We start from the raw sequence: 22,176 nt of genomic DNA, 5'->3' as shown, positions 1-22,176 counted from the left end.
CTTTATCAGTAATCACGCTGGGCAAGCTGACTTCTGATTTGCAATTGCCAGCAGATGCAGAGGCTTGTCGTCTTTTTTTTTTTCTTCTTTTTTTTTAATTTTCTAGAGAAAAAGACAAACAAACAACATTCTGAATGTTCTTATCCACATACCCTTGTACCTCTTTTCCTGCCTTAAACAGATACATGGGAAGGGCGGTGCAGCTGTAGCAGTCACAAATATAGCAGACAAGAAAGCAATTGCTGAAGGAGTCCAACAAGCTGCTTATTCCGTGCTCCTGCACCTCTGGCTCTCCCCTGATGGAGGCTACGAGAAGGTTATGGGTTATACCACGATGGGAACAGTTCATGCAAACCCTCAGAGCAGTCAATATGTTCCTATTTACAGTTAATAGATATATGGGCAAGGACAGCCACACGGCTGTAACCCAGTGAGAGCAGTTAGCTGGGTGCTACAGCTAATGCAAAACCACAGTGTGTGTTTGTAGTTTTTAAAATGTTAAATATGGTGGACCAAAAGAGCAGTTAGTAGCAGAAGAAATGTCATCTGTCAAAGGCTGTGTGGGGATGTCTTTATGCTGTTGGCCAAAATCTGCTAAAAAACCTTCCTTCCCAGGAAAGAGTTTGTGTTTGTAGACCCCCATTAAACAGGCATGCAAGTACTTCAAGCAATCTTGCATGCGCTGTAACACAATTTAAATCATAGTAAAGATTAAAAATAGCTTTTAAAAGGCTGAAATGCCAACTATTGTGCTGTGACAGATCTCTGCAGACTGTGTGTTAAGAGCCGTCAGTAGGAGACGGAAGGATGAGCGCTTGTGTGCGTTTCATCTAGAAATGACATTCTGCTTTGAAAAGGCTCAGCACTTACAGGTTTTATTGTTTATTGCAGGGTAACTAACCTCTTATCACAAAAGCTGTATCACATCTTTAAATTTCTCTTACTTTTTTTCGTGCCTTTCTCCAGAGCCCCTTCGTTACGACTCAGAGGAGGTCGCCTGGTGTTTGCACTGACCGAGGCTGGGTGTTGCAGGTACACCCACAGCAATGCCCGGCCACCTAGTGGACATCACACGTTGCCTTTTGCAGCCATCCCAGGTGAGTTACAGCCATCCTTATTTCCACAACCTGTTCTCCTGCACTGCAGCAGGAGCACGAAAATCCTGACATGGGAACCACACATTTCCCTTATTCTTGGGAACTCTCCAAGTGCCTCAGTTGGGATTAAGTTTCTGCTGTCCTAAGCAATTAACAAATGCTTCAACTAATATTGTCCACTTCCTAAATATGGGCCAAATATTTAATAGAAATATGTTTCTCTCTGTAGCTCCAATTCGCAGAAGGTGTATGAGCTGGAAAAAGAACAAAGATTACTCCTAGAACTAATTTTCATGTTACCGTACAGTAATGCTAGTTAATTTTTCCTAAGTTACAAATCCAAATTGCTCAGCTGACTCAACGTAGGCTTAGGAGTCTCCAATTTATCCATGGGCTTCTTCTGGCACAGAATCCACACTTCATGCAAATGACAGCTGTGAGTTCATGGCGTGTAAAGCAGAGCACTGCTCATCCACCAATTACTTGATCTTGTGATATTTGGAGCACGCTGTGGATGTGCTGCAATGCATTCTTAGTACTTAGAAGAAACTTCAAGAAATGGACATCTGGCAAATATTTAAAGTCAGTTCTGAAGTGATGCTAGAAATACCACATTTCTAGTCAGGCCTATTACTGCAACGTCAATGCTGCCTTTGTTCCTTTGTGCTTTTATCCCTTACTCAAACAGCTCATGAGATGGCAGATTGACTGGAGTCCAAAATTGCCAGGAGGGCAGTAAGTTAGGGTACCACATGCTGCCAGCCCTTTTCAAAAGAAATTGCCTTCTGACACATAACCTATTCCTGATACTGCGTGGGCCTGATAATAACATCACAGATGACAATAATGGGTAGCACTGATACAGATTTAAAAATCTCCTCTCAAAAGCAGTTTGTAATCTTGGCGTAGTTAATAACTGTGACACTCCATGAAGGAAGTACTTATTAGTCCCTGTTCTAACAACATGGAGTGGTGTGGCTCTGTGTCATCAGCGACTCAGTCACACAGAGTCAGTTTCAGTTTGGGGAGCTTCTTGTTTGTATCCCCATCGCTCTTTTAGGCAATCCAGAATGGTGGCACCAACCAGGGCTAGGCATCCCCTGTTACATGGGGCCAGAGGAAATGATGCCATTTAAAATACGTTCCTGAGAGTACCGAATGGGATACAGCCTGAGGACATAGCTCGTTCAGGGGATTGACCACAACTGGTTGTATCTTGGGCACTGGTTTTGAAGCTTTTTATGTAGGGTATGGCATGGTCTTAAAACACTGCTGTAGAGTAGCAAACAGTAACCATGCTGCAGACCCCTTCCCTGTCTGACTCCACCCCCAGTTAAGATGTTACTGTGTGGCAGACATTTTCCAAGCAGTCAGACATTAATGTAACCCACAGTGAGCTGTTACCTGTGCACAAGCTGCTGATACAGGGAGTGAGGGATTTCGTAAGGCCTGAGGAATAAGAGCAGTGATTAAACACAATTCTCCTTAGTGCACTTAAGCATAACACTCTCGTGATGTTGGCATCTCCTTTTGAAATGCTAATGGCCTTCTTCTGGTTAGCTCTTTAGGATCAGTGAGTAAAGAGGCATTAGGAAATAAAAGTACCATTCCTGTTGATATGAAAGAGTTCTTCTATCCTACAAGGCAACTGCAAATGGCACAGAGGAGTTTTATGTTTGTTGTCTCTCCGCAGTCTCCAGAGAACATACATTTTGTTTACGAGGCAAGCCATTTACAAATGCCAAACCCTGCAAATTCTAGCTGGAAGGATACCAGGAAATATCTCCACTGCAGAGATTACCCATGTCGATCAGCTTTGCACAGCACTGCCCATCCTGCACACACACCTTCTGCTCATACTCTCGTAGCCATGTCTGCACTAGGTCCTGGGACTTGGCACTGTGTACCCCAGATAGTCCCAATGCTGTTTTAGGAACTGCTTTGTTATTACCAAGCCTGTCTCTATTTCCTGATCTCCCCAGGGTTCCTAGCTTATTAATGCATTTATTAAGGCACTTCTGATTGCTCATACTCCTTGCTCCTATTCATTCCAGTCTGTGTCAGAGCACAGACCAGCCCAGCTGGTGCACTAGAACTGGGTGCAGTTCAGGTGCACGTGACAGTATGGATAGCATTTTGGTCACACCTTTTGACCCAGAGGAGATAGAATATGGCCTCAGAAGTGTCACTAGACATTTCAGACAGGCAAGCTGACTGCCATGGAGGAGTTTCTCCTCAGCATCCCCGTCTAGACAGCCACATGAGGGCTGCTGTAGGCACAGGTTGCTGTGGGTCCTTGGGGCCTGGCTGGCTCAACAACCGAGTTTGTCATTGTTCTCAGGGATGTGCTGAAGGCATCTGAGTCTGACAGCCCTGCATCTTATCCATTAAGAAACAAACACTGCTATGGAACACCACCTTTATTGCTAAAATTGTAGCTAGCTTGGAGAGCAAAACACCTTCAAGAACTCAGGTCTTTTAAACTGCAGCAAGCATCGCTGTCTCTCAGGATGAAACCTCCTCCCTTTTCTTTAGTTGGAAAGCCTTATGCAGGATTAGAGAGGCTGAAAGAAGAAGGTTTGGTTGCACACCAATTAGTTACAGTGCATGCTCAGCCACCTGATGACGAGGTGCTGCTGCCAGCCGTGCCTGTGCAGCAACACGCCCCGTGTTATTCGTGTGGCTGTGCCTCCCTGCTCCTCCATGCCCTGGGTCAGGAGGGGACAAAGAGGGCAGGTTGTGTGTCAGGGCCCTGGGAGTTCACCTGGGCCTTGTGAGCAATGGGAGAGGTGCACACAGCGTGGGAAGCGTACACAGGGCAGAGGGGGGAAACAGTGCACACAGAATGAGAAAATGGGCCTGAAGAGGGCTGGGTTCAGCTTCCAGATCCTGTGCATCTCCACTGTGCTCTGACCTGCACCAGGTGGGAAAGCAGTCCCAGCTTTAGGTAGAATCATAGAACAGTTTGAGCTGGGAGGAACCCGTAAAGGTCATCCTGTGCGGCGCACAGAGACACGGAATAACCGAATACCCCGAGCTGAAAGGACCCGTAGGGCTGGTGCGTTCAGACTGCTGCCTCCACGCAGGACCACCCCAAAATCACACCGCGCGGCTGAGCGCCGAGCCCGTCCCGGCGTCCGACCGGCCTCACGTGAGGAACCTATTAATTCCTGACGCCCGAACCGACCCACCCCTGGGTCACAACCCGCAGCTCTCGCCCCCAGGCGGGAACGGCTTCCTTAACGCGGGCACCGAGGACGCCTCAGCGACTTCAGGAGGACACGACCCGGCCCGACACGGCCGCGACCCCCCGCCCGCCGGCGGCGCCGCCCGCCAGCCTGGGAGGGGGCGGCCTCCCCGGGAGGACCGCGGGAGCCGCTCCGTCCCCTCTCCCGGCGCTCTGTGGTTTAAGATGGCGGCGGGGGCCGAGGGGGAGAGTCCGTGAGCGCCAGGCCGGAGCGCCGCGGGGCCGGCGGGGGCGGGCGGGAGCCGCCGGGCCGCGCACGCGGGGGAGGAGCGGGAGGCCGCCCGCCGGGCCGGGGAGCGGCGGCATGTGAGCGGCGGGCCGCGGCCGGCAGCGCGGCGATGGGGCAGCAGGTGGGCCGCGTCGGGGAGCCGGGCGCCGGGCTCCAGCAGCAGCCGCCGCCCCAGCAGCAGCAGCAGCAGCCGAGGGGACCGCGAGGGAGCGGCGCGGGCAGGCCGGCGGGGCGCCGCAGGGAGGCGGCGGGGCGCGCGGCCGAGGGCGGCTTCAACGTCTTCGCGCAGCACGGTGAGGGGCCGGCGGGGCCGCGCGGGGAAGGGGCGAGAGCGGCCGGCAGCGCTCCGCTTTTGTTGTGGCCGGCTGGGCCGGGGGGCGGGGAGGAGCGGCGCCTCGGCCGGGCGGGGATGGCGCTGGGCCGGGCCGGGCAGCGCTGCCACGTCCCGGGGGGAACCGGGGATGCGGCCCGGGGGGTTGACCCGGCCCGGGGGCACGGCACGGCGCCGGGTTTGTTTACGAGGACAGCCGCTCCATGTGCTTGCGAGCTGAACTGGGGCTTACGCTTTATCGGGGGACTCGCGGCGCGCCCGTCTGGATCGGTAACTCTTGCTTTGTCAAGGTCTGTATAGCAAAGGGTTGTTTTTCTGTTGCCTGGGATGCTGGGGCTGCCATCCGGCCGGTTTGCAGCTGAAGTTTGTGCTTATCCTTTTCTGTCTTATCGCTGCAAGCAGAAGTGCTCCATGCAGCGTGATTCATCTCCGTAATCTCTCCCGCAGCTTCAAATCCCAAGCTCTTATAACTGTGATTTTCTATCTGTTATCTTGGTTTGACGACTTCTTAATACCCAAAAGACACAGTCTTTTAGGAGGTGCCATGAACGGGCTGCCTCAGCACGAGTACTGAGGCTATCGGTGTGTGGATGCGTCTGTAACCTGAGGAACCGAATCTGCTCTGGAGAGCATCATGGTTTGCCTTGTTATAGGGAGACATCAGTGTCTGTGGAACAAGGCTGTTTCTGACAATACAGATTTCATTTTGCTCAGTAGAATGAGCAGAGGCAAAAAGATTAAGGAACGCGCAAGCAGCAGTCTAAATGTAAATATCCTCTGCTGTGACTGCTGACATGGAAGCATCAATCAAAACAAGAGCGCAGCACTAAATCTGCTGCCTAAATTCTCAGTGTTATCACAGCTTTTGAGTTCAGGGAGCAGCATCAACTAGAAAACCATAACAGCTCCACGCTCGCTGAAGTGCTTGACCCACTATTACTACGGTTACAGCTAAGGATTACTATTTCACTGCCTCTTTCAACTACAGTATCATTGATTTGATGTTTTATACTCTTGTATTTTTGCATTTTAGAAGGCACTTTAGGGAAAACATTACTGTAAAATAGAATAACACTGTAAATTCAGATCTCTGCTGTGCATTTACCCTGGTTCTTTCAGCATGCTGACACCTACAACTTCAGAGACAGAGTAGAATTGCTGTATAGATTGCCAAGCATGACATAGCAGGCGAGAGTCCTGCACATGCCAAACTGACTTACAGCACTTTGGAACCACGATGACTGCTTGGTTCTTGTTCTCACAAGGTGTGTGTAGTAGGAGAAGCAGAAGGGGCGTTTGGGAAAGCGCAGTTATTGCTCCAGCAGTAAGGTAATGAATTTCATTTTACTTAGGCTTTTGTTCCTTCAGTTACCTTTTTTTGCAGATGGTACAGGGATATGTGGCTGTTGAAACTAAAGTGCAGTTTTGCAATGTTTTAGGTTAGGTAAAAGTTTCTGGTTTCCCCCCCCCCCCCCATCTTGCTTTGGAGAGATTCAGGGCAACCTTCAGCTCCCACCCTGTACTGGTGAACTCCTCAGCTCCATGTATCCATGTCTATTTCACTCAGCATGAACGAAAAGCTCATTAGCAATAATCTGTAGCAAAAGCTAGTTAAAATTGGGTACCCATTTAAACACCTGTCTTGGTCAATAACCAAAATCCATCACATTCCTGGATCTGGAACCAACTTCCTTTCTCAGCAATTTCTTCTTTTTTTTTTTGTGACCCTGACTTCCCTCGCCTGAGTTTTTTTCCATAAGATCTATTCTTAGCTTTCACTCACTGACCTTCTTCTCCTGTTTTACTTCACCTGGCTTCCTGCAAGCTTTCCTTGAACACCGTGCGGAACACTGTAGTTGCTGGTGGTTGTACTTGAGTGTACAGTCTCTTATGCTAGGCCACCAGAACCCAAGACATATTTCTAAGCAACTAACTTGAAGTTTATGAAAGATGGGGATGGAGTTGAACGGGTTTGTCCCAGAGTTGTTTGCTGTATTACAGGGATCCCAGCTACAGTCACGTACAGATACCCAAAAGTAATGTCTGTACCTATTTTTGGAAAAAACAAAGAGTTTGAAAACATTTTCCACTCTGTGAGAAGAGTACAGAAGGCTGCATTGTAGCAGCCTGCTATTCTGCCATGAGAACAGACCTCTCAGCTCCTTGGGGCTTCAGCTCACCATCATACAGCAGCTGAGCAGAAAAGACCTAAGCAAGCTGATACGCTTGTGTGGTTTGTTGTCAGTGGAGCAGAGCTCTCCAAGGTGTAGAAGATCAACTGTGGATTTTGCAGTTATGCCTTCAAAGTACCTCATGCTAGCATTCCTAGCACGTGATCTGTGACTTACAGAGACAAGCAGTGGACCACCAAGCATGTTGTTTAGTAGTGATGTACTGAAGGAGTGCGAACTGAAACACTTGTATTCCTTCTCATGCAGCTGCAGGGTTAACTGGACCCACAGAGACAGTCCCTCAGTGGGAAGAAGCTGTAGCAGACACCAGCTTAAGATCAATTTTTTTTCAGTTTGGTACAGCCAGGCAAGAAAAGTTCTTCTTGGTGCTGTCACAGGTTGTTTTCCTTCCAGAGAAAGAGCAGGGTGGAGAATAAGAAGGTAGGCTCTCTCTTATCCTTTAGGTAGTCTGAGAGAAAGGGTACAGCCACTGAGAACCGCTGGCTTCCAATTGGTGTTGGCTCCGGTTGGCTCCTTGTATGGCCTTTAAACAGTGACATGCTCGTGTTTTTTTCTCCAAGAGCAGAGATAACCACCTCCTGCACCAGGATACCCTTTGGAATGGTGTTAGCATGCTTTTCATCTCCGAGAAGACTTGCTGAGTGTTGAAGAAAACCTACTGCAGGAAAATCAGATTATTTAAATCCCAGCTGGGAGGCCTTTGCTGTACCTGTTTGCAGTACTGCTGCCGTTGCCTTGGTGATATATTTTGGGGTAGCAAAAGGCACTGCCACGCTTGAGCTTTTGATCCAGCAGGCGCAGGACATTTGTTCCTTGTTTTGTTTTCTAGAGGAGGGGTTTAGCAACCTTTTACTCAGTACATCAAGGTCAAGCAAGATAAGCCTATACTTTTAAAAATAAAATTATCATTAAAGCTCCCCTAAGGCAGTTGGAGTGCTATGCCACATGATAAAAACATTCTAAAATAGGAAGAAGCACAAATAACTGTCCCTTTGAAATCCAGTGAAACCGAAGGGTTGGATACAGGAAAATGGAAAGAGGGAGAGAAAATAGGATCAGTTTAACAACTGTACTTTGTGGGCCTCCTAAAATGTTCTTTATTTTTTCGTCCCAGCGAAAAGCAGTGAGTTTGGGCCAGAGCTCCTTGCCCGCAGACTTTCCTGTCACTAAATGCCCTATGCAGATGGAATATAATCACTGTATTCAGTGCCTGACTCTTTGTACTGTAAATCAGAGATCTTGTGGGACCATAAGGTATAAATAACTCTTAACTAATTATTTGGGGAATAAAGAATAGTTCAGCTGAGTGTCTGGAGGAACGTCTCCTGCAGAATATGAAATTGCAGGCTTCTCATTCTCTGCTGCATCATTCTCCATGACAGCTGAATTACTCCTGCAGCTTCAGTTGCATGCCCATTCTCATCCCTTAAGTTGGAATTCTTGCATCCTGTACTTCTCAAGTGAGAGGACTCTGCCAACTCAGAAGGGACAGTGTAATACAGAGCATGGATCCGTTTGAATTCCTGACATACATCGTATATGTTTCTCAGGTACTTCTCACATACACAGGAACGCAGCTGAAGGTAAGGCTGAAATGAAGTTACTGACGAACACAGCGATCAGAACTATCTTAAAAAGCAGATCTGAAAGCCCAGGCAGATCTGTGGTTTCTCAGCTCTCCACATGCAGCAGATGGCGTGGTACAAGTTGTTCTAGCAATATTTCACAAACTCTCTATTGCTTGCAAGTGCAATGTTTGGCAAAAAAAAATTACAATTTTTTTTCTTGAAATAAGGACACAGCCAAGTGAACAAGTCAGTGGCAAGTGGCTTTGTAAGCTATTGGGCACAGAAGTGAGTTGTCAGAAGCAGCTTCAATCATCTTTTTTAATCTAGCTGAACTGACAGCTCCTGTAATTAAGAGTTGAGAGGGCTGGGCTGTCTCCTGGTGACACTGCAGCAGGGCTGTCTTCAGGAAGATCTTAGTGCTAATTACAGATTCTGGGACAGGAGGCTTGAAGTCATGTTTTCACTGGCGTTCAGAAGAAGTGACCTGTTCTGTGACCCACTTGCTTCAGCATATGTCAGGTCCCTAAAGCAAGCCTGTCCTTGCTCAAATCAAATCATACTTTTCAGGTCTTGTTTTATAAATACAGCTAGATAATTGTTAGCATAGTTTATTCTAGCCCATTTCTGGTAGTTGTCACAACTTCATGTTAACTGTCTTCTAAATACTGCTGACAGCTGACTACTTCACACTCCTAAGATACTACACAGAAATCCAACTAATAGGAACCAAGCAGCAGCATTTTATACTCACTCTGGTAGGGATATGTGTGAAAGCCACTGGAAGTAGCACAGGTGAGGCTGCTTAGTGACTTACCAAATTCATTTTCACCTGCTTCTGTTTCAAGAAAGCCAAGGATGGATAAGTGCAGACCAAGGCCCCACCTGGGTTATAACTGTTTCAGAATCCGAGGCTTGGCATCACTGCTTGCCAAATGGTTGGTTAGTTGTTCTTGCAGCACCAGGCATTAGGAGTGATGCAGGGCTTGTTAGCTGAGGTGTGAATGGGTTCCTGATTGGCTTTGCAGGTGAACCCACAAATAGGCATTCAGGTTCCTTCCTAACAGCATTCAGAAGATAATTACTGATAAGAATTCTCAGGGCTGTTTGGACCACCAGCAGGCTGTCATTCCTCAGCAGAGAAACACAGCTTGTGCCAAGTTGGTAACACAGTTGAGCTCTCAGGCCTGAATTTTTCCATCACTGTTACAGCATCATCACTGGCATCTGTCTGCCTTTGTGGTCATGAAATATGTTCTTTTATTTTAAAGACTGATCTTGGTATTACCCAGAGAGATTGTTCTGAGTGTTACAAAACCATTGAGGCTTCCTGTTGGTAACACTGCAAACCACAACAACAAAGCTTAGTTCTATTACCAATATCTGCTTAGGAAGTCTCATGTGCTTTGTGGTCTGTATAGGAAGACGCAGGCATTTCCCACTATGGCTGCTTATCTGTGCTTGGGTGCACATCACCTCTCACATAGGCAGCATTTTAATGTAATACTTTACCTTTCCATCCTGGGGAAGGGGAGATAACAATGAACAGAAAGGCTTCACTAAGAACTGGATTGACTTTGTCTGTATTTTGTTGTGTTTTTTTTTTTTTTTTTTTTTTAAAGTATCACTTCAGTATTTTCCTTACAAGTGAATTTCCTCATTTCTTTCCTTTCCTCCCACCCCCCTGCCCAAACCCATAGAAGTGTCTTCAGCCACAAACCCTGCCTTCATAATCTTGATTCATGACACTTCAATTAAAAAAGTGTTAATCAACTTGAAGCTTCATTTATGTTGATCTGAAGTTATTGTAATAATAATCACGTGAGAACTTTTCACATAAGGAAAGTTGCTCTTCGATGAAGGAAAACTCATTTTCCCTAAGCCAGTTTTACTCTCCCCCATTGTTAGGTTGTGTTACTGGTTTGACTTTTGGGCTCATCTCTGCTTTTTTGTTGTTGCTGTTGTTATTTAACACTGACATGAAACAGAAGCAGCTTCTTCCTGGTGTAAGTTGTATGGCAAAGGCATAGGAACTGTCACGTGCTGCTGTCTGGGTCAGAGTAGAGGAGACAAGAGTGAGAACATTCTGCATTTGTGACCCTGTGCACATCTGGCCCATTTCTCCTTCCTTGTTATTGTTATAATTCCAACAACAAAGCATTGAGTTTTCATCTCTGCTGCCCTTGTTTGTTTTTGTCTCAAGTAGAACATATAGAAACAAAAGAAAAAAAAAAATCTGCTTACCTTCAGAAGGCCTCAGATATACAGGAATCTGCAGCAAGAGATGCCCTCGCCTCCACTGCCAACCCTTAAATGAGGTCTGGGAAGGGGTGGATCCTGGCTTCAGCCCTTCCATCACTCAGGTTCATTGCACACACCTGAGCCCTGCCTTCCCACCAGGTGCTCAATCACTGCTTCAGGCCATGACTTAGCATTTCTGTTATACCCAAGTTCAGTTAGGCACTGACCCGGCCTCAACCCTACACAGCCTGGCAGCTTCCTTACAGTCTTCCCATGGTACCTGTTCCTGTTTCCACTACCTGCGCATTTTCTTTCTGCTCTCCAGTTTTGCAGCAGGTCCCAGTTCAGCCACGCCAGGTTCTTGCCTTCCTTTCCTGAGTTCCTCCACCTGGGGATGGAGAGCTCTTGTGCCTTAAGGAAAGCTTCCTTAAAGCTTCATTTGTGTACACTGGAGATATTCTCTTAGCTGTTCAACTTTAGGAATAATGCTTTAAAATACTCGTTTTCTCAGTATTATTTCAAAGCCTTTGCTGCCCTGGGTTCATTTTGCTAACCAGCAGTGTCATAGAGTTAACAAGACTGTTCGGTCCTCCTGCTGCTCAGAAACGTGGGGGAGGCTGAGCAACTGATAAGAATATCAATTTTGCAGAAGGTATTTCTGAAATGTATTAAATGATAGGAGGAGTCTGAAGGAACGATTGAGTTAAAAGGCCCTGAAAGGATTTCCGAAGAAATCATTTTAAAGTGCAATTCCTGGTCCGGAGACCTCACGTATCACAGCTTTCCGATCAGCGAAACCATGAGGACTGTTTAGGAATAAATGAAGTCTTTGTTTTTGCAAACTTTTTAAAAATTGGTACAAGTGATGTCATCTGGGAAGAGTGAAATGAACTCTTCATAGACACGTGAATAGCATCCGAGATCCTTTGGAACAGTTTGTGGCACAGCTTTCCTCCCCCACGAAATGGCTGGGTCCAGCAGAGCTCTGGGTTATGCTGCTCTGAGCTGGGCTGTGTGAGATGGGTTCACCGCTTGTTTCGTGCAGCTTCTTATGCACACCTTACACTTTAATTGTAAGGCTTTCTTTGTGTCCAGTACAAGAGGGAGAGAAACTGTGTCCTTCGTCTCAGAGCTGAACTGCAGTTCCTATTCTAAAACTATTTTTTCCATCTTTGAAGTAGCTATGAACCAGCAAATAATAATGGTGTCTAATAGTTGGCAGTTCCAAGGCTCAGATTTAAGGTACCTAAGTTTAAAATAGCAACTTCTTCAGACTTGAGCTTTAAATTTCTAAATGTCCTACATGTGCTTTTTAGAACATCACCGATCCTTGGTACAGATACCCTTTGAACGGCACACTGTTACAGAATGAAGGCTGTGGTACAGGCAGGACCTTGATCAGCTGCTGGGAGCCTTTCTTTGATCACTTGGTGACGGCACTCAGTTCTGCTTTGGTTTCAGACCTGCTTTCTTCACTGTCTGGATTGGCATCAAGCAAGGTGTGATGAGCTGTATGGTATGCAGCTCAAGAGAACCCGTGCTGTGCCTCCTGGCCAAGGAGATGGATGTTTCTCTGGTGTCTTTTTCTCTATTTTTTTTCAGACAGGGAGAGTCGTAGAGCCTGGGAAGGGACCAGCAGTGTTTTTGTAACTGATACCAGCATGAAAGCTGTGCTCTGTCCCAATTACCCAGTGAAGCACAGCAGAATACTTCCCCACTAACCATAAGCTCTGTGCCTGTTATTCGGTACTGTATTTGTTGGTTTTACCCAGTAGTTATTTGTGGCTGGTTTTAAAATCTCAAGAGTAAAGAGAAAGCAGAGGTACCATATCAGATTAAAAAGGCTTTGTCTGGAGGAGATCCTTAGAATAAATAAGGAAATGATGTATCATGTCTCCTCAAGAAGCTTTGTTGGTATTAAGTTTTCCATCGCTGTAAGAAATGAGCTGGTTGTTCTTGTAAGAAGCTGAGGCTTTGGTTTGTCTCATTGCTATAACTGGAGTCTGATAGGAGGTGCAGAGGAGCAGCCAGCCTGCTTTGCCTACTTCTTTCTCCCATGGATGTGTTGGGTGGTTTAAGAGTGCTGTGCAAAACTGGAGACGGCTCAAACGGTGGTTTGCATAAGCCTGCCATAACTGCCCAGTGAAACCCATGGCTGGCAGCTTCAGCTCTTGTTTTGTCATGACAGTATCCAGTGCTGTGCCAGATTGTCTGTTTTCTCTTTGTAGGTCATCATCATTAAATATACTTAAATTCTTAAGGGCAAAGACGTCAGGGTGCTGTGACTTTCTGTGCCTGCCTTGTGGTAGTGTTTCTGCTAAAATACAATGTTCTTCTCATTTCATGGGCTGGGGTTAAGACATAAGTTGGCTTCCATGTCCAGTCCTATCTAGACTAACACCCAGCAGCCAGCGGTGCCCAGCAGCTCACAGTTAGAAAGAAAGGAAGAAGGGAAAGGGGCAAATTGCTTCTTCTTTAGGACAAAATGCTTTTCCAGCCCACCACGAGAGGGTGCTACGATGCTTTGACTTATTTTCTCTCCTGCTGCAAGGTTCTTGTTAGCCTTGAAAAGGGAAGTTTTGTAACATTCCTATGTTACAGTGAAGAGTTGAGATGCTCATCTGAGCCCTGACACTCCTGCTGTGTTTGTCCTTAACAAGTAGCCCACAGCCAAGCAGTCGCGTTGCCTGCCATTGCCTCTAGCACTAGGCAGTGACAGGCCACATGAAAAGGAATGCACTGGTCACAAAACAGACTTTTGGAAAAGAGATATGAAAGCATGTTTTAAAGTATAACTAAGATGGGCTTCCTCTGGTATGCATATTACTGCCTAAATGCAAGGGCATGAGCTCTGGGGTACTGTAGCAGTCTTTTTCTTCTCCCCTGCACTTTCCTAATTTGTTACGAGGCCTTAAGTGCATTTCACATCTTAACATCTGGCTTTATTACATCCCCCCGTCCATTATTTCCTCTTAAAGAAAGGTTGAAACACTCTTCATCACACGGTTGCCTCCCAGTGCTCCCCCTCCTTGGCCTACTGGGAGATGAGCTCGTCAGTTTTTAAACCATAAAAGCTATTACAGCAGCAACATCTCAGTTTGTTAATAGGAAAACAGGCTTCAGTACATCACCCTTGCAGCGGTGCTTCATTTAACCAAGCTGAAGATTACCCTTCCTGGGATTACGCTGGATTTACTCTAGAAGTTAAATAACTGTTGTTAGGGGGTTGGAACTAGATGATCTTTAAGGTCCCTTCCAACCCAAGCTGTTCTATGAGTTAACTTGAGAAGCAAGTGTCATTCAATGCTGAATATATAGTGTGAAATAAGGTTGTCTGAGGCTTAGGTGGAGGGCAGCAAAACTGAATGTCCAAAGGTAGATGCTAGAAAAATGACCATTTCCTTTTCTTTGGGCATTTAGCTTTCCTGCTCAGCTGCCTGAATCTTTATTTTGAGCCACATCCGATCTGAGAACGAGACAGGTGAAATCATAGCAGAACAGTCACCTTCCATTCCATCAGCGTATTTGTCCTGTGAGCTGTCCTTTGTATTTGTCCTGTGGAGCTCTCAGCCCACTGCTAATGGGCACTTCACTCTTCTGGAAGCAGAGCAGCACATAAGGGTGGCAGACAATGTGCATGAGAGGAAGATGCAACTTGGGCAGAGGAAAAGAGGAAGGAAAACTAAACCCACAATGGTTTCTATGGGCAATATTTCTGCTTAGCCACACCGCCACAAGAGGTTAGCGTTACCAGTTTGTCCTGTGAGTATTTTCTATTACTACTGCTCCACAGCTTTTCCTTCCTTTAAGCTTACTTTCTGGCCCTGCTATTCCTTTTTGTTCAACATACATGCCCTTGTTTCTTCTGTGGTATTTATCCTTCCTATCACTTGCATAACTCAATATACTTGTTTTCCCCCCCCTTTGCTTTTTCTTGCTCTGAGCAGGTCCTGCCCCCTTCCTTCTTATCCTTTTGGCATGATATCTTCCTATCTGACCATCTCCTCTCCCAGTGGAGCTGTCTGTTCTCTTGTTCTCTGCCTTGGTGGACAGATGAAGGATGCCAGCTCTAGAACCAGGAATACAGACGTACAGAAATTGAAGGAAATGTTTTTTCCTCCCCATGAAGATAACCAACCAAAAGAATGGATATTGAAATAAGTAAAAATCTCTGCAGTTAAGAAAAACTGTTTTCTTTAGTACTTAGCTACTTAATCTATTTTTCCCATTGATAGGTTAAGTAAGTTTATAAAAGAAGGGCAGTGTTTCATTGTAGAGATAAAGCACGAGGCATGAGCAGACAGGCTGGTTTGTGCTGCAGAGCTCTGGCAGAACTACTAACTTTGAAGTCTATGCTACACACCAACCCTGCGTGCTTTCCACGGTCCAGCTTTCTTTCCAAGCCCAACTATAGAGGCTTTGTGTTCTGCTTCACCCTGTGATGGATTTGCTTCTCTTTTTTGATGCTAGAATTTAACTTGCTGTAATCCTACTTCGTCAGTATGAGGAAGCGTAGGAGAATTTATGGAGAGAACATGAGCAGTGTTGCACACCAGCTGTTTTTAAAGTCTTGTATGCTTTGTATTGAAGGCATCACTCATTAGTTAGATGCTGAAAGGGTTTTGTAATGGAAGCTCTAATTTGGGAGGGATGGATGGCCAACAGCAGTTTGAGTTGAATTCTGCCACAGCTTCTGGCAAGTAGTAGTTAGCAAGGGACTTTGTTTTTTTTGTTTAGATCTTCCCCTCCACAGATGGAGCTCAACACGAGATGAATCCCAACAGCTGCAGCGGGCTCAGTTTAGCAAAGTTTTTCCTAAGTCCCTACTGGTGGCCTTAAGGGCTACAGAGCCCCGTTCAAGTGGTCAGGATAATGCTAATCTCTTGTGGCGGTGTGGCTAAGCAGAAATATTGCCCATAGAAACCATTGTGGGTTTAGTTCTCCTTCCTCTTTTCCTCTGCCCAAGTTGCATCTTCCTCTCATGCACATTGCCTGCCACCCTTATGTGCTGCTCTGCTTCCAGAAGAGTGAAGTGCCCATTAGCAGTGGGCTGAGAGCTCCACACCCAGGGCTGAGCGTTGTGCCTCCCCAGTCTGAAGGGTTGACCTGCACTTTGTGGTTTCACGTAGATGATAGCAGCCACCTTCACGTATTAAGAACAAAGCCAGCACTGTTGGTTTCTCCATGATTATGTTGTACCTGTCATTATGCAGGAAGCCCTGCCCTGTCTTCAGAAGTAACATCATTAAACCTGTGTATTTTAGTTGGGTGAGTCAGTCTCATTCCTGCTCTTGAAGTGTATGTCTATTGTGAGTGTAATTTCACCTTACTGGGCCAGCAGTAGCAATGCCAGTGGTATGAAGTCCGTTATAGACAACCTCTCGGCGATACTCACTGGACAGAATTTTTGGAAGTTGTGTTGAGAATTTTTGAAGAAAGAAGAGTTGGATTTTTTCCTTCAAGAGGTGTGAATGTGAAGGTGGATAAACAAATGGGTTGATTATTTGACCAGTTTGTCTCTCAGAAAAATCTCAGTTGCGTGAACACATCTGTTAGTTTCTCTAGTAATTAGGACCTTACTTCTTACACTGGTAATATTCAGCTGCATTTTAATTAGACCAAATTCTCAGTAGAGAAGTTTGACTGAACAGTCACTCTGGACATGACCAATGAAAGGATGTACCAGCCTGGATTACTCAGCCCATTTGATGTTAGCAATTTGATGTTTGCCATTAATCAGTTTTTCCAGCTTCAGAACCCGAGGTGTGACCCTACGTGTTTCAATTAATGGTTCTGCTAGCAGGAAAAAGTGTCAGACTCCATGCAGGTCTCTGGTGGGTATTCGTAGGGCTCCAGTCTCTGTATTTCATTGCTGGATTTGTGTGCCGTGGGTGCTTTATTTGGTCTTAATGGGTGTTTCCTTGTTTTGGGTCTGTGCTTAATGAAAGCATAACCTTAAGGGGCCATTGCCCCAGAATCTCTGCTGATCCTTCCTGCAGGAGATTCAGCATCCTTGGATGGAGGAGCTCCCATCTGTTGACTGCTGCTGGGATTCAGAATTCCAGCCCCTGCTTCAGTCTCTGCAGAGGCTGACTATGCAGGCTTCATTCAGATGTAACTTTTTATGCTTGTGCAGCTTTATTTTAGATAGTAAGAAGTTAAGATCTCAAAGCAATAATATGTTCACATAAATATCATTCCTTCCGTATCTTCTCTAACTGTTTCTGAGGGTTTGGGCTCAATTCTGTGATCTATCAGGAAGGTGTTACTTCTAAGCACCTCGTGCAGCACAGTCACGTAGCTTTAAGTGCTTACAGCAGCATGAAAGCAATGGGAAGGCTGTTTCTGGCAGTGATGTTGATGGACAGGAAACATACCATTAATTCTAAAGACCCTTCACATAACTTTCAAATGTTTATTAGCTTCTGATTCCATGAAGTCTTCCTGAGCTGAAGCCTGTTTGAAGCGTGCATTCTCAGCAGGTGAGAGGCAGGTACAGGCAGAAAGAAGAGACTGTTCTATTTCTCCATTTTCACAGGCAACATCAGGCAGCTGACTTTAGAAGTTTACTATGCTTTTAGTTACTCAGATGTCAGATCTGGAATAGGTTTGCTTTGAAGAGGCTCAAGAGGGAGAGTGATTTTGAGAGGAGCAGTTGCAGCACTGCCTGTTGCTTTGGAATTTCAGATTTCAAGACGGCACCTGGTGTGCTGCTGTCAGCCCGGTCTTGAGCCCTGATCCCAGAGGAAGCTCTTAGGGTGCCTGGTTCTTGAAGGGATACAATGCAGCCCTGTGTAACCCAAGCAGTCAGCTGTCCTGACAACCTACATAGGCCAGCAACAACTGGGAATGCTTTTCTGTGGAGTGGGAGGAAGAAGGAATGAGGTGGAACTCTGTCAAATTTGTAAATAATTCAATTTAAGATGCTAAAGGAATCTTGAGCTCTGGCAGCAGGAGGTGTGGGGGCACTGGGTGAGGTTCCCTTCTGGATGGCACGGCTGCTCCTCGGTCTCAATCTCAATTCAAAATGTCCGTCTCTTAGAACAACTCCTAATTTAAGCAGCAGTTACACGTATCCTCCTCAAAGCTGGGAGGCACAGCTGGCAGAGACCTTGCCGTGAAACAGAACGCAGCTGAAGTTCTGTAGGCAGAAGTCTCGTTTTCTGCCTCAGGTTAAGTCGTGGGTGGGTGCTGGGTAGGGGTAACCTCTGCTCTGCACAGCCAGAGCAAACGGGATGCTGAGCCAGCAGCAGTGCTGACCTCCCACTGGGAAATCGCAGCCCTTTCCTTCTTCCTTCCTGCCTCAGAAGATATATGGTACACAGAGGAAATGAAGCACTTGGAGAAGCGTCACCCAAAGGCCAGAGCAGTAATAGTGGGCAGAATGGCTTCCAGTTAGGAACGCTGACAGCGGTGCTGTGTGTGCTGCTGTGCCACCAGGAGTGCAGGCCGTAGGAGAGAAGCCTCAGACAGCAGTGCCACTGTTAAGTGGGAGGAAGGTTCCTTCAAGAACTACCTCTGGTTCTCCTCTAAATGTGTCAGCACGGAGTTGTTGCTTTTCTTTACTGCTCTAAAGCCAAACTGGTGAAAAAGTACTGCAAGCTGACCCTCTTTTGCCTGCACCCAGGCATGTTCAGGGCTCCCATTATCTGCTGCATTCTTCCCAGATGCAACTCTGCACTTTTTAACTGCTCTTTCAGCTCAGCGTTTTCCCTTGTAACATCTTACGCCTCTCACCACAAGATAGCAGTATTTGGTAACCAAACCCAATCATACAGCATACTAAGCACTGGCTATATGTCTTGTTGGAATGCATTCATGTTTTTGTTGTATGAGCAAGAGTGAGGAATGCAGCTACTGGAGAGCTGAGTAAATTGACTTTTTTCTTCCTAACTTTTCTTTACCCGAGCTGTTCTTTTCATCTAAAAGCTACTATCAGACTGACAAATGATGTGAGGAGGAAGAAATCAAAAGAAAGCAAGATAGCAAAGTTGCCAATAATACTAAATTGTTAAAGGCAACAGAGAGAAAAGCCAGTTGAAAGACTGCAGGTTGAAGAAATTATAGAACATTCAGCGTAAGGGTGGTTGTTGCTGCACAGGAGAATGACTTCAACTTTGCAGGTGGGGCATTGAGCTCTGAGCTGTGTACAGCAGCAGGAGAGATGGATCTGTGAGCTGTAATAAGGATGTATCATGGCAACAATTATCCATCACAAACCTGTGTAGTCATACTTAATCATGATATTTACTCATTTGCAGTTATTCTTCATAAGGAAGCTGTCTGTTTTATCAGTATACCTGCAGATCAAACTGTGACTTCTTGTAGCTTTGACTGCTTTTAGATTATGAGCGTACGACTTGTTTGTCCTTCCTGTCTTCGAACGACTCCTTTCCTTCAAAGCTGTATTAATTCTGCTGAATTCTAGGACGACTCTTCAGAAAGTGTAATTTCAGTGAGCGCATTCTTGTTTTTAACACTAGGTCTGGATGCACGAGGGCTCAGCACCACTGTTAGGAGATCTTAAAAAACAAACGCATGGCGCAGCCTGAAACTGACAAGCTGTCTGCCCCAAGTAGGAACTGCGGGCTTTGTGTTACCCCAGTTATTTGGCAGCTGTTGGGAGCGGCGCTGCTGAATGGAGCCCCTTGTCTGCTCAGCAGAGCCAATTACCCAAGTGTCTGGGTTTAGCCAAGGGGAAGTGGAATAGCAGCCAGTAACTAAGTTTAGTTTGATGGACACGTTTCTCTGACTTCACCCGTGCTTATTCACATTGCCCCACACAGCAGCAGGTTGGGGCTGAGGAGGAGCAGGACAGCTCAGACTCCCTCAGCCAGGGCTGAGCTCCACCAAAGGGCTCTCCCTGGTGCTGCCGTTTTGAGCACTTATTCCTGCTCAGGACAGGCTTCTCTTGGATAAGAGGAAGCACTGGCTTATTTTCTGAGGCGTATGTATTTCGTGGAAGCAAGATCATAAGTATTGAGTTAAATACGTGGTAAATATTTTAAAAAGGGAAACTCTTCTTTGTTCAAGGGAAGAAAACGGCTGTGGACAATTGCTTGAGCAGCATCTCAGTCAGTGGCTGACAATTGAGGCTGACAGTTCTGAGATTTATTTTTAGCTCGAGAACTTTGTCTAAACCAGAAGCACTGTGTAGCTTTGGCAGTTGCTGCATATTCACTGTGGGTGGATGGAACTGAGCAGTCGCATCTGTGCTAACAAGCATTCCGGGATTGTATTAAAGAATTAAACTCATGTATTGGAAACTGAAGCTCTATCAGCTCACCTGGGGAGCTCCACCCTCCGAACATCTTCCAGAAGGTAAGCAGTGCCAGGGTGCTTGCCAAAATAGCCACTTGGGCTCAGGTCCTGACATGGCTCAGATCGATGTCATGAGATTGATGTTTCTTTGACTCCCGAGATTGCAGGTCAGTAAGTTAGACCTACTCCTTCCAAGTTTTCCCTGTAACTGGAAAGGCTAAAAATAAACCTCAAAAAGCTGGCTGAGAAGTAGGTGAATGCAGTTGTTGTTTCAGGTGCCGAGTCTAAGGAGAGCTCCTAACACTGTGGTGCTTCTTATTGGAAGTCACTTGGAAAGCAGCTTGGACATTTACGTCGTGTGAACTCCAAGGGCTGATCAGTTGCTGCTTTACATCTGCAAAAGGAACCTCTCAGCAGCTAGGCTAGGTCAGTATAGGTATTTCTGGCTTGCTTAGGGTTTTTCAAGTAGTCTTTCTTAGAAGATCTGTAACTTCAAATGCTTGTCTTAACACTGGGTGAGTAAATAGCAATGCATTTGAGTTGCGTGGAAGTAGATAATATCTCAGCTTTGATCTGGCCAGAATTAATGACTCCTCAGAAATTCCATGGAAGTGTAATTCACATTAAGCTATTTCTCCCCCAAAGTACTAAACCTAGATGACTTGCTGTAAGCTGTCATAACGTTTGGCCAGCCCACCTTTCCTGTAGGGCTGGGTGACCTAATCCTTACTCTTTATAGTGGAGTTTTACTGGAACTCACCACGACTGAGGAAGAATGTTAAGCAGTCTTTTGATCTACATGTGTGTGGTTTCCCAGTTATCTTTGCTGGTGTCCCTCCATAGTACTCCTTTCCTAAAACTGCTCTTGTGGGAATGAGTTGTAGTCTACTCTAGGCAGGATTCAGAGGAACAAAAATTCGACCATCATCACCTCTGTACTCAATGGAAGGAGGTATGTAATATAGAGCACCTAAAGCTGGTGGTCTCTCTGCTTCTTTGTGGATGCTAGCATTGCAAAGCTAGGTAGCTTCATAGGGGCTGAACCAGTCCATAGTAATTAAGCTAATAGACATTTTGATAAGATGTTCAGGATTTTGTAAAGAGGTTACAGGTGTAGTTTTTCATTCAAAATCTGTTGTTGTATATCAGTTTTAATTGCATTACAACTTCTTTCTCCCATAGGAGAAAATTTTTCTTGTTCTATCATGTGTTAGATTTTGCTTCCTCACATGGAGGCATGCTCAAAGAAGTCAGATTAGTGACTAGTGTTGTCCCCGACCACTCTCAATGCCCATGACAAGAAACACCTGTTGTGCTTTTTTTTAAATCATTAGGTCCAGCTCACTTGTGTTCATATTAGTTCCTCACCTCAAATGGTTTCAAGTGCATATAAAAATCTGCATCATTTGTGTGTGTCCCAGAGTCATTTCCTTGCCAGAGTTCTGTGAGGACAAGAAATCTCAGAGGTAATGAGCAGCAGTCCATCAAGTGTTTCTGCTGAAGGTGGTTGATACTTAATCTGCTTTGAAACTCTTAAAACATTGCTGCTACCAGATCTTCACAGGAGGTTCAGTCCCTGCACAGCTGATGAATTATGAAGAAATCCGTGCATCTCGCATTCAGCAAGGAATGGTCAAAGATTCTCAGATTAATACTTTGGTGCTTAAGCTTGAGTTCATTCCAAATTCTGTATCAAGAGTGATGTTTCTTTACCAGGAAGAAGCTGCAAGTAGTAAAGTTCTGCAGTGGGTGATACTGGGAGCAGCGGTATGCTGTAAGAGTCACTGACAGCAAGGAAATGTGCTGATGGACACCACTGAAATAGATCTGTCAGTCTCTCCTTCCACCAGTAAAAATACAGCAATACCAGGTATTGCCTTCACTTGGCTTTCCACCTCAAACCAGCTCAAAAACATGTCTTCTGTGCCACTACCCACTGCTTTCACCACAAAATGAATGCAGAACATCTCGTGCAGCTCTTTACCACATTTAAAATAAATCTGTTCTTAAAAG

At 45.8% G+C, this 22,176-nt stretch overlaps 1 protein-coding gene across 2 annotated transcripts in view; it reads left to right on the top strand.

Moving 5' to 3' along the window:
- The first annotated feature begins 4,278 nt into the window (after positions 1-4,278).
- ABL2 (ABL proto-oncogene 2, non-receptor tyrosine kinase) overlaps positions 4,279-22,176 on the top strand; it is a 59,492-nt gene continuing 41,594 nt past the window's right edge. Inside the window, exon 1 of one of the 2 annotated variants that reach the window (XM_085232245.1) lies at positions 4,279-4,866. In XM_085232245.1, coding sequence (XP_085088371.1) covers positions 4,683-4,866 — 184 coding nt within the window. In that variant the 5' untranslated portion in view covers positions 4,279-4,682. Of the gene's footprint in view, positions 4,867-19,527; positions 20,224-22,176 lie in introns of those variants that run through there. The other variant, XM_010715793.4, reaches the window with a different exon arrangement.

This window comes from Meleagris gallopavo, chromosome 10 (assembly GCF_905368555.1).
Source record: "Meleagris gallopavo chromosome 10, MGAL_WU_HG_1.1, whole genome shotgun sequence".
Taxonomy (NCBI): Eukaryota; Metazoa; Chordata; class Aves; order Galliformes; family Phasianidae; genus Meleagris; species Meleagris gallopavo.
Note: the sequence above shows the minus strand (reverse complement) of the source record. Positions and strands in the feature narration are given on the sequence as shown.